The 13357-nt window shown below is 45.3% G+C and overlaps 1 protein-coding gene across 1 annotated transcript in view; it reads left to right on the top strand.

The window, feature by feature from the left end:
* The window catches only part of CCDC40 (coiled-coil domain containing 40), a 42614-nt gene that overhangs the window by 1938 nt on the left and 27319 nt on the right, over positions 1 to 13357 (top strand). The window contains exons 3-7 of the mRNA XM_007185807.2: positions 420 to 857; positions 5846 to 5978; positions 6939 to 7102; positions 7929 to 8012; positions 8086 to 8305. Of these exons, the coding sequence (XP_007185869.2) occupies positions 420 to 857; positions 5846 to 5978; positions 6939 to 7102; positions 7929 to 8012; positions 8086 to 8305 (1039 nt within the window). The remainder of the gene's footprint in view (positions 1 to 419; positions 858 to 5845; positions 5979 to 6938; positions 7103 to 7928; positions 8013 to 8085; positions 8306 to 13357) is intronic.

Here is a 13357-nt window from a genome sequence, read left to right as displayed (position 1 = left end):
TCCTTATGGGATGAATTATTCTGGGCTGTATTTACTAAGAATTAAAGAGAGTTCAGACTTTCTCAAGAAAATTGTACGATGATCCTATGACCTTGCTCTAGAACAGACTCGAGTCATTTGCAGAGAAGCTCAATTTCCTTCCACCCCATTCTGAAGTGTTGGTGGCTCTTCAGGAATGCCTTGGATATCCTACAGTTAGATTGCCCTGAGTTTTTCAGAGGTCATTTCCTGTAATGAAGGATGCAAAATAATTACCAAAAACAGAGAGCAGATAAATTAAAGCATGAAACATAATCTCCTAGCGATGCTCAGTGTGTAGCTGCAGTTTTCCCATCGGTGTAATTACCTTATTAAGAATAAAACCTCACAAGACCCTTTATACTTTGTATCCTGATTTTTTTCCTGCTACATGGCTACAGGTATCACCGATACAGAAGAGCAGTGACCAGAGAAATGAAGAAACTGAGGGTGCTACAGAGCATTCTGAAGGGGAAATCAAAAATGATGGGGAAGTCACAGCCCAGGGGAAAGATGAAGACGATGAGGAAGTCAAAATCCAAGGGGAAATGGAAACGGAAGAGGAATTCGAATTTGAAGAGGAGTTAGAATCTGATATTGAAGCCACGACCCCTGAAGGGGAAGTCACTTCTCCAGATCTGGCTTACTCAGACATCAGTCCTGGGGAGGTGGCCAGAGATGAAGTTGGCCTCACACGCCGGCATGAAAGAGCAAGGAGGAAAACAGGTCTTGAAGACAGAGAGGTCCCCGGCCCATCCAAATCCAGAGGAGTGGGGGTCATCTCCACAGAGCCCTCCCAGCAAGTATCAGGCTCATCTGAGCAAATGGACCAGGAATCGGTGAGTAGCCTGAGGTCTGTTTTACACAAGTGTTTTACTGCTCAAGTTGCTTGTACCCCTATGTGAGGAACTCAGGGTACACTATAAATAATTCACATTGCAATCCCTGTTAGAAATGCCTTAGTAAACTTAGGTCTCAGGATCTACCATCAAATGCCAAGAGTGTCTGGACCCTCCCTTGCTGTTCCCAAACCCAAGTTGGGAACATTCCATGTAAGGGCATCTAGGTGTCCAGTCTCTAGAGCAGCACTGTCGGAAATGCTGACGGAAATGCTCTTTATCTGCTCTGTCCAATATGGTACCCATTACTCACATGTGGCTATAGCGCACTTGAAACGTGGCCAGGGAGATGGAGGAACTGAATTTTTAATTTTTTGAAGATTCTAATTAATTTAAATTTATATAACCAATTGTTACAAGTGGCTACCATACTGGACAGTGCAGTTCTAGATAATGACAATAGTTACATTCTTATAATTTTCATTTTTAAATTTTTTTTAAAGATTTTTTTTGTGGACCACTTTTAAAGTCTTTATTGAATTTGTTACCATATTGCTTCTGTTCCATGTTTTGGGGTTTTCTTGGCCAAGAGGCATGTGGGATCCCAGCTCCCCGACCAAGGATCGAACCCGCACCCCCTACATTGGAAGGCGAAGTCTTGACCACTGGACCGCCAGGGATGTCCCCTCATTTTTTAATTTTTAAGCAAGCACAGACTTACAGAAAAATTGGAGTACCATAGAAGAACTTTTAATTTTTTTAAGCATTTGAGAATAAGCTGTCGATCTGATACCCCATTGCCTCGCAATGCTTCCATGTATGTTTCCCACAAACAACAATATAATGACTATCAAAATCAAGAAATTATATTACATTACCCAATCATCCTCAGGCCTCCTTCACCAAATGTCCCAGTAATGTCTTTTATAGCAGAGCTCCAGTTCAGAGTTGCGTGTTGCCTTCAGCTGCCCCGTTTCTTTAGTCTTCTCAATCTGTCCTTGACCTTGATGACCTTGACACTTTTAAAGGTCACAGTCCAGCTATTTAGTAGAAGGTCCCTCAGTTTGGCTTTGCCTGCTATTTCCAGGTTTCCAGGTTTGGTTTGTGATCCTTGAGCAGGAATGTCACAGAAGGATGCTGTGTTCTCCTGGTGTCCTGCCAGGTGATGCATCATTTCAGCTTGTCCATTATTGATGATGTTGGCTTGGATCACTTGATGAAAAAGTGTCAGCCTTATCCACTGTAAAGATACCCCTCTCCCCTAGGCATTTAAGAAACACTGTGTGAGAAGGTGCTTTTTTGGTTTAAGATAGGAAAGTGAATATTTATTTCAAATGAGAAAAAACAACAACAGATTACACCATTGTTTTAGGACTTCTTACTTCTCTCAGCAATGTGTACTGCTGTTGCACATCTTTTGTCAGGTTTATCCCTATATATTTTGCATTTTTTTAAAAGAATTTGTGGAATATTTTATTTTCTTTTTTATTTATTTATTTTTTTGGCTACGGTGTGTGGCATGCAGGATCTTAGTTCCCAGACCAGGGATCAAACCCGTGCCCCCTGCAGTGGAAGCGTGGAGTCTTAACCACTGGACTACCAAGGAATTTCCTATTTTACATTTTTTGATGCCATTATAAATGGTTTCCAATTGTTTGTTGCTAATTTATAGAAATACAATTGATTTTTGTATATCATTCTTATATTCGGCAACATTGCTAATCACCCTTGTTGGGTCTAGTAGCTTTTTTTTTGTTTTTGTAGAATCCATAGGACTTTTCACGAAAAGGATTGTGTTGTCTGTGAAAAAAGGCAGTTTAACTTCTTCCTTTACAATCTGGATGCCCTTTATTTCTTTTTCATGTCTGATTGCACTGACTAGAACCTCCAGTACAATGTCAAATAGTAGTAGTGAGAGCAGACATCCTTTTTCCAGATTTTAGGGGGAACGTTTTCAATCTTCACAGTTGCATATGATGTTAGCTGTGGGTTTTCATAGATTCCTTTTGTCGGGTTGAGGAAGTTCCATCTATTCCTAGTTTGTGGATTTTTTTTTAATCATGAAAGGATGTTGGCTATTGTCAAAAGTGTTTTCTGTGTCTATTGGGAGGATCATGTTTTTTTCTTTTTTAGTTTGTTAATTTGGTGGTTACATTGATTGATTTTCAAATATTAAAACAACTCTTCATTCTGAGATAAACATGGGAGGGATACTCTGAAACTATGGTAACATCCATTCCTCATTAAACTTTCAATTTATTCATGTAAATTTTCATATCTGTATGGACTCATTGTTTCCATATGGGAACAAATGGGAAACTCATTGTTTCCCATTTCATTCACTGTGTTATAATTCATTACTATCATTATTTATATGGAGGCTCAGATTGTTCCCAATTTGACCAGTGAGCCCATTCAAATTGGCCTTTGTGTCTTTCTGACACATCAGTACCATTCTTTTTTTTCTCTTTTTTTTTTTAACCACCATCATCCTTTAAGCACTTTCTTTTCTCCGGCACAGACTGCCCCAGCCTGAGTACCAGACATTTCTCCAGGAGCTTGGTTTCTTTTCACGGAACCCTCGACCCCAAACACACCATACACATACACACATACAGGTAGCTCACATCAAAACATCTCTAATTCCAATCCACCATTGACATGGTTCCTGCTAGTTTTCTCCTCTTCTATATTTTAACTCCTTTTTCCAACAGTAGGAGACCTGGTCCCTATTATCCTTAACATATTATTAATTTGATCAATCCCCCGAATGTAACCCTCACTGCACTTCCCTGCCCCCATGTGGACACTCCTCACCCCACTCAGGCTCAGACACACACCCTCACTGGGCCACCCTGACTGTGGACACCCTCATCACCTTGTTGGGCCAACCCCACCCAGGCCAGGCCCCAGTTGTTTGGGCTGTGTCTCTCCACACCAGGACCCCTCCTCAGCAGGCCCAAGCCTGACACCTGTGCTATCATGACCCACCTCGGGGACAGTCTCTGGAACCTGCTCTCCTCACCTTGTCCAGGCTCATCACCCCACACTGGGCCAAGCCAACCTGTTGGCTTTAGGTTTGATTGTTCTAGAAGGGAAGTGAGGGGCAGGGTGGGGCAGGAAGAGAATGCATAACGTTTCTCCATCATGGACTCTGGGCTGGACACTTCAATGCCTTTGACATGTGTTGTTTCAGTGAATCCTGACAACAACCCTGTGAGGTGGGAACTATTATTATCCCCATAGTTCAGGTGAGGAAACTGAGGGGCCAAGGGACTTCCTTGCCCAGAGGCATGCAGCTGTGCTGGCAGACCGTCACTCTTGCTCTGAACGGTGAAGTGACAATCCCTCCCCACCCTGTGAAACCTAAAAGAGTTAATAACTTTAGAGAATGACACAATTTGATATTCGATGAGCCCTAATTAAGCTTTATAATTACAAATGACAAGTACATGATCAAAACCACTTTTAAGAATTTAACACAACAAAACAGTGCCCTCCTTTCTAAGATAGCCAGGACTGGGAATTCCCAGGCGGTCCAGTGGTTAGGACTCTGCTCTTTCATTGCCAAGGGCCCAGGTTCAATCCCTGGTTGGGGAACTAAGATCCCACAAGCCTTGAGGCATGGCCAAAAAGTAAATAAATAAAAGATAGCCAGGAGTGTTGAAGTACAGGTCACTTGTTGAGCTGTAAAACCAATTTCCATACTCAAGTCTAGTTTCTAGAAAACTCTCGAAGAAACAGTCTCCAAATTTGATCAACCAGAAGGGCAGAGACAAGCCCAAAGAGAGAACCCTATTTCTCTCCTCTCAGCTCTCAGTCTTAAGAAGTAACTTAATTGTGGAGTAGGAGCTGCTGTGTCATCGGCGTGTTCTGACACCTCATTGATGTCTCATTAGGAGAAGCCCTTTCTGGACACCCCAGACGTGGGCTTTGGACTCTGGGCCCCCATTAATGTCACCGTGGTTCTGGATGCCTCAGAAATCATTTCTAGAAGCAGCATCACCTGAGGAAGTACAATTAGAAAGAACAGGAGCTGGGCGTTGAGATGGCCCTTGGCTGGCTGTGCGAACTTAGGCAAGGGCTTCAGCTTCTGTGAGCTGCTTCCCCTACAGGTGACAGAAATGACTGGCATCCACCTTGCAGGGTCTTGTGCAGGGTCATTGTCTGTTGTTACTAATATTCACCTATTCATCAGCAGCAGTAATTACTGTCAACAATAATCATTGCAAGAGTCCCCTTTAGAGCTAAAATGGAGCCAGGTGCTTCTATTGAGGGAAAACCTTTTCATATGGAAATGTCCCTAAAGTGAAACAGTTTGAAAGAAGAGAAGAAACAGCCCTCTTGGGAGACCCTGGCCGGGGCTCAGGCTTTCCAGCCTCCTTTTATAAAGAGGATGCTCAGAGGTGTTGCTTACCATCCTTGGAGAGAGCAGCATTTGGGAGTAAAGAAACCCAAGTCCAGCGCACACCCATGCCTCAGCGTTTACACTTTGCTACAGATCTAGACAGAAAGAGACCACTCCCGGATTCCTCATGGGGGTGGAGGTAGGTGTTTTCTGTTTTGACCATTTGCAAAAGCCAAATGTTATGCAAACAATATTCTATTTTTAAAAAAATAAATTTATTTATTTATTTACTTATTTATGGCTGCGTTGGGTCTCTGTTGATGCACGCGGGCTTTCTCTATTTGCAGCGAGTGGGGCAACTTTTCGTTGCGGTGCGTGGGCTTCTCATTGCGGTGGCTTCTCTTGTTGTGGAGCACAGGCTCTAGGCGCGTGGGCTTAGTTGCTCCGCGGCATGTGGTATCTTCCTGGACCAGGGTTCGAATCCGTGTCCCCTGCAATGGCAGGTGGATTCTTAACCACTGCGCCACCAGGGAAGTCCACAACTATGTTGAATTGAACACTGTAATGAATTAACTCCTTAGTCCTGACTAAACCCTCATAAATTCAGATTTGGTTGTTTTTGCTCTAAAAACAATCCCAGGGAGCGCTCCGGCAGAAGGTCTTTCCTCTGGGGGCTCAGCACCGCCTCGGACAGAGCCGGGGGAGCAGCAACACATCCCTGGACTTTGATGAGCCGCCTCTGGTTACAGAGGGCCCCTCCACACAGGAGCCAGGTATTGTGGGACAAGGCACTTCACGTGCCCTTCTACGCGAGGGCTGCCACTCATTCACCACCTGTTACCTTGTTTCCTGTTGGGCTGTGAGCCAAAAGATAAAAATATCATTAACGGATATGGATAACACATGTGGAGCATTTTTCTGTTTTATCTCATTTAATCCTTACACTAACCCAGTGAGGTAGGCACTGTTCTCCATTTTAGAGACCCTAAGAGTCATTAAGTAACCTATCCATGTAAGTGGCAGAACCAGGCCTGGACCAAGATCCGGTGACGCCCCAGCCCACAGCCCTGGCCAAATGTCTCACTGCCTTCTGGTCTCGGGGGAGCTCACCCCCAAACATGTGTCTGTTTGCTGAGTTTCCAAGGCTTTCCCGGCACACCCCTGTCTTTCCACTTGGCTCTGGTATCCCAGTGTTGAGTACGTGGCAAAGCAGATTGGGTTTTTTTATATTCCATATGATGGGTGTGTGTGGATAGTCCAGCTAACAAAGCCTCACATCACTCACAAGCGACATGCAGACAGCACACATCTAAAGGAGTTAGAAACAAAACAGGAACTCTCCAGCTCAGGAAGGGAGAAAAGTTGAAACTAGAGCCTCACTGATTTCTTTTCAATCATATCTGTTTTCCATTAAAAAAAAAAAAATCTAGTCCATCATTAAGAAGCCACCTTTCTGTTCACTATTGATGTATTAAAAAGTGTCAACAAAATGTGTTTCCTTCTTGTCTACCTTTAAAATGTAATCCTTTCTACAGAATGTGTTGAATCAGCTAGTAGAAAATTCATGAGCAGAAGACCCTGTGAATAGCACTTGTGAACCCTAAGCCAAAGGGGTGCCTTTTGTTTCTTTTTTCCATCACGTTGCACGAAACTGGGCGTCAGCTTTGCCTGATAAGCGCTTTCTCTGTTAACTCCTCAGTGATGTTTGTTGTCCCCCCTACTCGTCCCCCCAGAGCCTGATGCCCGCCCCAGGGAAGGAGACACATCCTCGTTCCTGGACAGGATCCAGCAGTTAAGCACGGCCGAGGAAGGAGGCCTGGTGGAGAATGTGGAGTCTGAGGCCAGTGACGAGGCCGAGGAAGACAGATCCCAGCTGGTGGTTTTGGACCCAAACCATGTAAGGAAACATTCTGGAGTTTTGCTTTTGCCCCACGCAGACGAAGATGGACTTAGAGACACTCCTACACCTGCCCTGTAGGCCCTGCCCTGCCCTGCCCCGAGTCTCCACAGCCCACCCTCCACCCGGCAAATGCCGCACTCAGGTCTCACCTGCTCCCTGAATGGTTTATCTGCAGGGTTTGAGCTGCCACCTTGTAAAGTTTATTCTCCCTTTAAGTTCATTCATTCAGAGTCAGCATTTCCCAACCTCCACACTATAGACATTTGGGGCCGGATCACTCTTTGTGGTGGGGACTTCCTGGGCACTGTAGGATGTTGAGCAGCATGTCAACATGCAGCCAGAAATGTCTCCAGACTTTGGGTATTGGGTGAGCGCAAAATCACCCCCACTGATAGCCACTGCCTTGAGTGTCCCACCCCTCTGGCAAGTGGGGAGGGCAGGTCTTGATTGGATGAACCTCTTTGGAAAGACTTGGTGCTCCCGGTACCACGGGAAGGATCAGGGTTGCACTGGGAAAAGGGGCTGAGGGTTCATTTGGTGCTGGCATCCCAGGCACTGCTCATCACTGCCCTCTGGCCCCAGGGATTAAACCAGGACCACTGCCCCAGCCCACCCTGTCATTTTGCACTCAGGTCCTTCAGTGCCTAGGATGAGACCACAAGTACCTTGAATTTGTGGCTTCTGGAATAAGAATCCTGGGCAGAATTGGGGAGCACCCAGCGTGGAAGTCATTTCTGCCATCCCCTGCCAAGACCTGTGGCAATTTAGGCTAAGCCCTGGAGGGGACAGCACAGTAACCGGCTGTGCTCTTCCACTGTTTTAGCCCCTGATGATAAGATTCCAGGCTGCCCTGAAGACCTATCTTAACCGGCAAATAGAGAAACTGAGGCTGGAGCTTCAAGAGCTGGTGCGTACCTGTCCTGCCTTCCACCTGGCTGTGCACCCGCATCTCCGTGACCCAGCTTCTCTCTCTGGTGCAGGGCGTGGCCACCAAGCAAAGCCGAGTCCAGCGGCAGGAGCTGGGGGTGGACCTTTACGGGGTCCAGCAGCACCTGGCCCGCCTGCAGATGCAGCTCGAGAAGAGCCACGACCGCCACTCGATCACAGCGTGCGAGAGGCGGAAGAAGGAGGAGGAGCTGCAGAGCGTGCGCTTGCTCTACGCCAGGACCTGCGAGACCGCCAACGAGGAGCGCAAGAAGTGTAAGGCGGCCCCGTGTCCTCACAGGCGGCCCCGTGGCGCGGCCCCGCGTGCCATAGAGACCCCAGGGGGCATCCTCACATGCCATCGTATCCCTGAATGCCGTTGCAACCTGGTGGGGTGTTCCCGAGTGCCATCATGACCCCGAGGGTTGTCCCCACATGCCATCACAGGGCTTCATGAAAGGCAAGCTGTGTTCCTGTACTGGAGGGGTTCCCAAGCTTTTGGGGAAAGGAAGACATAAATGTCTTAAAATGCACCTAATTAGGCTAAGTAGCAAACGCTGAAAGCCGGTAGGCGGGGTATTTGGAGTCAGAAGCGGGAGAGGCAGGCTTCCCTGGTGGCGCAGTGGTTAAGAATCCACCTGCCAATGTAGGGGACACGGGTTCGATCCCTGGTCCAGGAAGATCCCACATGCCGCGGAGCAACTAAGCCCGTGTGCCGCAACTACTGAAGCTCGTGCGCCTAGAGCCTGTGCTCCGCAGCAAGAGAAGCCACCACAATGAGAAGCCTGCACGCAGCAACAAAGACCCAATGCAGCCAAAAATTAATTAATTAATTATTTTAAAAAATGCTGGAGAGGCTGGTGGGCTGCTGGGGTTGAAGATAGGGTATCCAGAAGGCAGGGAAGAGCGGGAATGGGCAGAGTTTAAATAGGTGGGGAGTTATAGGTGAGGCCAATCCAAAGCGCAGGAGCCCATGGTCCAGAGCCCTGCAGCCCCAGGATGTGTGGCAGATTACACGGAATAGGTGGCTTTGGAGCAGAAGAGACAGTGAGGGTGCAACTAGTCACCGTGCACTGTTCCTACCGAAGCAACAGCTCTGCACGGAGCGGAGGTCGTGGGCCACAGTGAACAGTGTGGTCACAGCAGGTTATTTCAGTTTTTGTGCTTTTTCATGTTTCCAACTTTCTTTAGCAATTCTGTATTACTATCATAATGGGGAAAATAACCTAAAAGAATTTGGGAGAAACCAAAATCACACATATATCCCAACTGTGGATGGAAAGAAGCATTTTGGACCCTGAGAAATGCAGGAGAGTTTTCTGGACAGAGTTGGGGAAGAGCACCCCTCCCTGAGTATCACCAAATTAACAGAATCTACCAAAAAGAGAAGAGCAGACATTCACACTAAAACAATGGAGCCAGATCCTCCAGGTATAACAGAATTTAGACCAGTCTGAAAGAGGACACAGGTCCCCCACCCCCTCCACACAGGAGAAGTGAGTGCCCACCAGCACCCCTCATCAGATCCTCAAGGTGTGGATGGGCTTCTGGAAAGATCCAGACATCTTTGTGGACACTCTGTCCTTTCTGGAAGTCACCAGGGAGCAGGAGCAGAAGCTCCTGAATTCTGGGCAGAATTCCAGAAGCAAGGACCCACCTAACGGCACCGTTTCTCCCTTCTTCAGACTAAAGAACTCGGGTTGTGGTCCCAGCCCTGCCTACCAGGTGCCGCCACTGCACTGTCCCGTAGGTGAAACGTGGGGCTTGGCCTCTGGAGAATGTCCACAGTTGACCTCCTCACTTAGGAGGGGCGTGAAGCCCACCAGTCAGTAAACCTTCACATCCAAATGTGAGTCATCAGCATCAATCCCCAGACAGGAGAGCGGACGCCTCCACAGACACAGACCGGGTTCTGAAAACATAGCATACGCCAGCTGGTGTTCGACATGAGATTTTAGAGGACATCTCATCAGTCAAATGAGAACCAACTATTAGGGAAAAGGATACTCGGAATTAAAAAATAGAATCACCTCCCGCACCCCGCCCAAAGTACTAAATAGGCAAATCAGCACTGCTGGAAATTGAACAATTGAACTTGTGTACTAAAAGGTCAGTTTGAGTAATTCTGCCCAGAATTCAAAGCAAAAACCCAAAGTGATGGACGTTTTGAGAAGGAGATAAAAGACATGGATGGTAGGTCTGGTAAAGTCAGTATCCATGAGATAGAAATTCCAGGAGATTAGGGGCATTAACCAGTGACATCAGAGGAAAACGTTTGCATGAGTTCAAGAAAGATGAATCTTCAGATGTAAAGACGCATGGAGGGCCAGATGGGTGGAAGAAAAAATAAACATGCCTAGACATAGTTGGTGAAATTTTTAAATTCCAAAGGTAAAGGGAAAAAATGCCATAGAATTACAGACAGGACAAAACCAGACACTTCCTATGTTATTCAACCCACAAATGGGTGGAAAATTTGGGAAACTGTTCCCAGGCTTTTTTTCTTTTTTGGCTGCATTGGGTCTTTGCTGTGCGCGGGCTTTCTTTAGTTGCAGTGAGCAGGGGCTATTCTTTGTTGCAGTGCGTGGGCTTCTCATTGCGGTGGCTTCTCTTGTTGTGGAGCACCAGCTCTAGGTGCGTAGGCTTCAACAGTTGTGGCACGTGGGCTCAGTAGCTGTGGCTCGCGGGCTCTAGAGCGCAGACCCAGCAGTTGTGACCCACGGGCTTAGTTGCTCCGCGGCATGTGGGATCTTCCCAGACCAGGGCTTGAACCCGTGTCCCCTACATTGGCAGGCAGATTCTTAACCACTGCGCCACCAGGGACACCACACCCCCACCCCCAGGCTTATTTTACAATGTTCAGTATAATCCTTACTGCAAAAGCTTAACATCGTACAAAAACAGAAAATTATAAAGTGGTCCTACTTATGAGGTGTAAAAATCCTAAATAAAATATTAGCAAATATTAAATTTTTACTCAGCAACAAAAGATTAAGTTCAGCAATATATGAAAAGAAAAATACTTCCTAGTCAAGAGGGCTTAATTCTGGAATAATTTGAAATTAGGAAATCTACTGATTCATTGCATTATATTCTTAAAGGAGAGAGAACAAATAGATCTTCTGAGTGGATGTTAAATGGGTGTTTGGATAAAACTCATTGTCCATCCTAAACTAGGGTAGAAGGAAAGTTCTTTGTAAGTATTTATCAGCCACTAACAAGGCAGTTTTACTCAGAGGAAAGCCCTGGAGTAATCATAGTTAAGGAATGAGACGAGGATGCATTGTTTTGGAGGTTCCAACCATGAAAGAAAACAGGAAAAATAAACGAAGTATAGATTCTGGGTATGAAGTCATGAAACTCATTCTCCACCAATGGTATGATTGTTTACCTAGCAGATTCAAGATCACTGATGAAAAAAACAGTAAGAAATCTATAAAGTAACTGAATACCAGAGCTATAATTTTCTTTTCTACCAGTCATATCCAATTATGGATTATAATTTTTTAAAACCTCATCCATAATAGCTATAACAACCATAAAATACTGAGGAATAAGTCTAACAAGAAGCAAGTGAACCTATCTGAAGAAAAACAATAAAATTTTACTAAAGGACATAAAGCAGATTTAAATAAATGGAACAATCATGTAACCAGATGAGAGGATACAAATGTCATTTCTCTCCAAATTAATAAGTAGTTCAATGCAAGTCCAGTTAAAATCCATGATGGGATGTTTTGGGTGAACTTGAATTTATTTAACATAGTTATTTATTATTTTCAAGAAGTAATAATACAAAATTAAGGCACTCTGGAGTCTCCCCCGCCCCAGCCTCCAGCCACCTCCACAGAGGCACACGGTATTATTGATTCTTGTGTATTCTTTTAAAGATGTTTTTGCATATAAAAGCAAAGTTACAAGGGTTGTGGTATTTTTTTCTATATATTTTACACAAGTAGCTGCATATTATACCCACTGCTCTGTTCCTTGCTTTTTTCCCCTTATCAATGCATGCATGCAATACCTAAAAAGCTCTCCAATGATTTTCAAGTTCCAAGTTCACTTGGAACACTAAATGCACAAGAATATCCAAGAAAATTGTGAAAAGGAAGGATAATGAAGGGAAATTGTCCTATCAGGTATCAAAACACAGTATCAATCTACAGCAATAGAAACAAAATGGCACTAGAGAAAAAATGGGCAAACAGATCAATAGTGCGGAGTAGGGAGTTCCAGGAAATTTACTCAGGAATTTAGCTATTTACTGCAAATTGAAAGTACAGGTTGTATTTTTAAATCACTAAATATTTTTGATCATTTGACCACCTGAAAATAAACACTTAGACTCCTATTTCACACTAAACCAATCTCGTTGACCCTGCAAATCTCTCTGGCTTCCTCTTCTGACACCAGGTCAAGAAAACTCTGCTTCTAGAGTGCTGAACTGCTCAGGTCAGGCCCACCTGATCATTTCCCTTTTTGCCACAAAACACAATCACAGGAGTGACACTGGGGGCAGAGGTCATGGGAGGCATTTAAGACTAGCCACCCTGTTTTTATTACATGAAGGGCCCTTTGAAGCCTAATAGGTAAAAGACGACTATCCCACCCCTAGAAGAAGGGCCAATGGTATGAGCGGGCAAGTCAGAGAAGGAAAAGGACAGCTGGTCTTCAAACTGTGAAAATAGACTTGATTTCACTAATGTTGAAAGAATACAAATTAAAAAGAATATTTGAAATATTGACTCTCAGTCACTCAGCCAGGAAAGGATAGAGGGGCAGAAGTGAGTGCCCTGAAGGATGGGTGGGCGAGCTCTCTGATTCAGGTGGGGGTGGATTAGTTGGCGCCCTCTGCCATAGAAAAGGGCCACAGACTGGGCGGCTTGAAGAACAGAAGTTTGTCTTCTTGTCATTCTGGAGGCCAGATGTCCAGGATCAAGGTGTTGGCAGGGTGGTTCCTCCTGAGGCCAATCTCCTGGGCTTGTAGACAGCTGTCTTCTCCTTGTATCCTCACAAAGTCATCCTCTGTGTGTCTGTGTCCTAACCTACTCTTCTCATAAAGACACCAGTTGTTAGGGCCCACCCTGGTGACCTCATTTTATCTTAATTACCTCTTTAAAGACCCTCTCCCCAAATATACCCCCACCCCAGTCCACCCGGCAACCACTCTTTCTACAAAACCTCCCCCCTCGTTTCCCTGCATTTGCTCCATTCCCCTGCCCCATAACTCTTACCCACACAGGAGCCAAAGAATTCTCTAGTGTTAGGGTTTTTACAGTCATCTTAGATGTAAAAATTTAAAAAATTATTTTTCAAGTTTAAGTTCAT

Source organism: Balaenoptera acutorostrata, chromosome 20 (assembly GCF_949987535.1).
Source record: "Balaenoptera acutorostrata chromosome 20, mBalAcu1.1, whole genome shotgun sequence".
Lineage (NCBI taxonomy): Eukaryota > Metazoa > Chordata > Mammalia > Artiodactyla > Balaenopteridae > Balaenoptera > Balaenoptera acutorostrata.
Note: the sequence above shows the minus strand (reverse complement) of the source record. Positions and strands in the feature narration are given on the sequence as shown.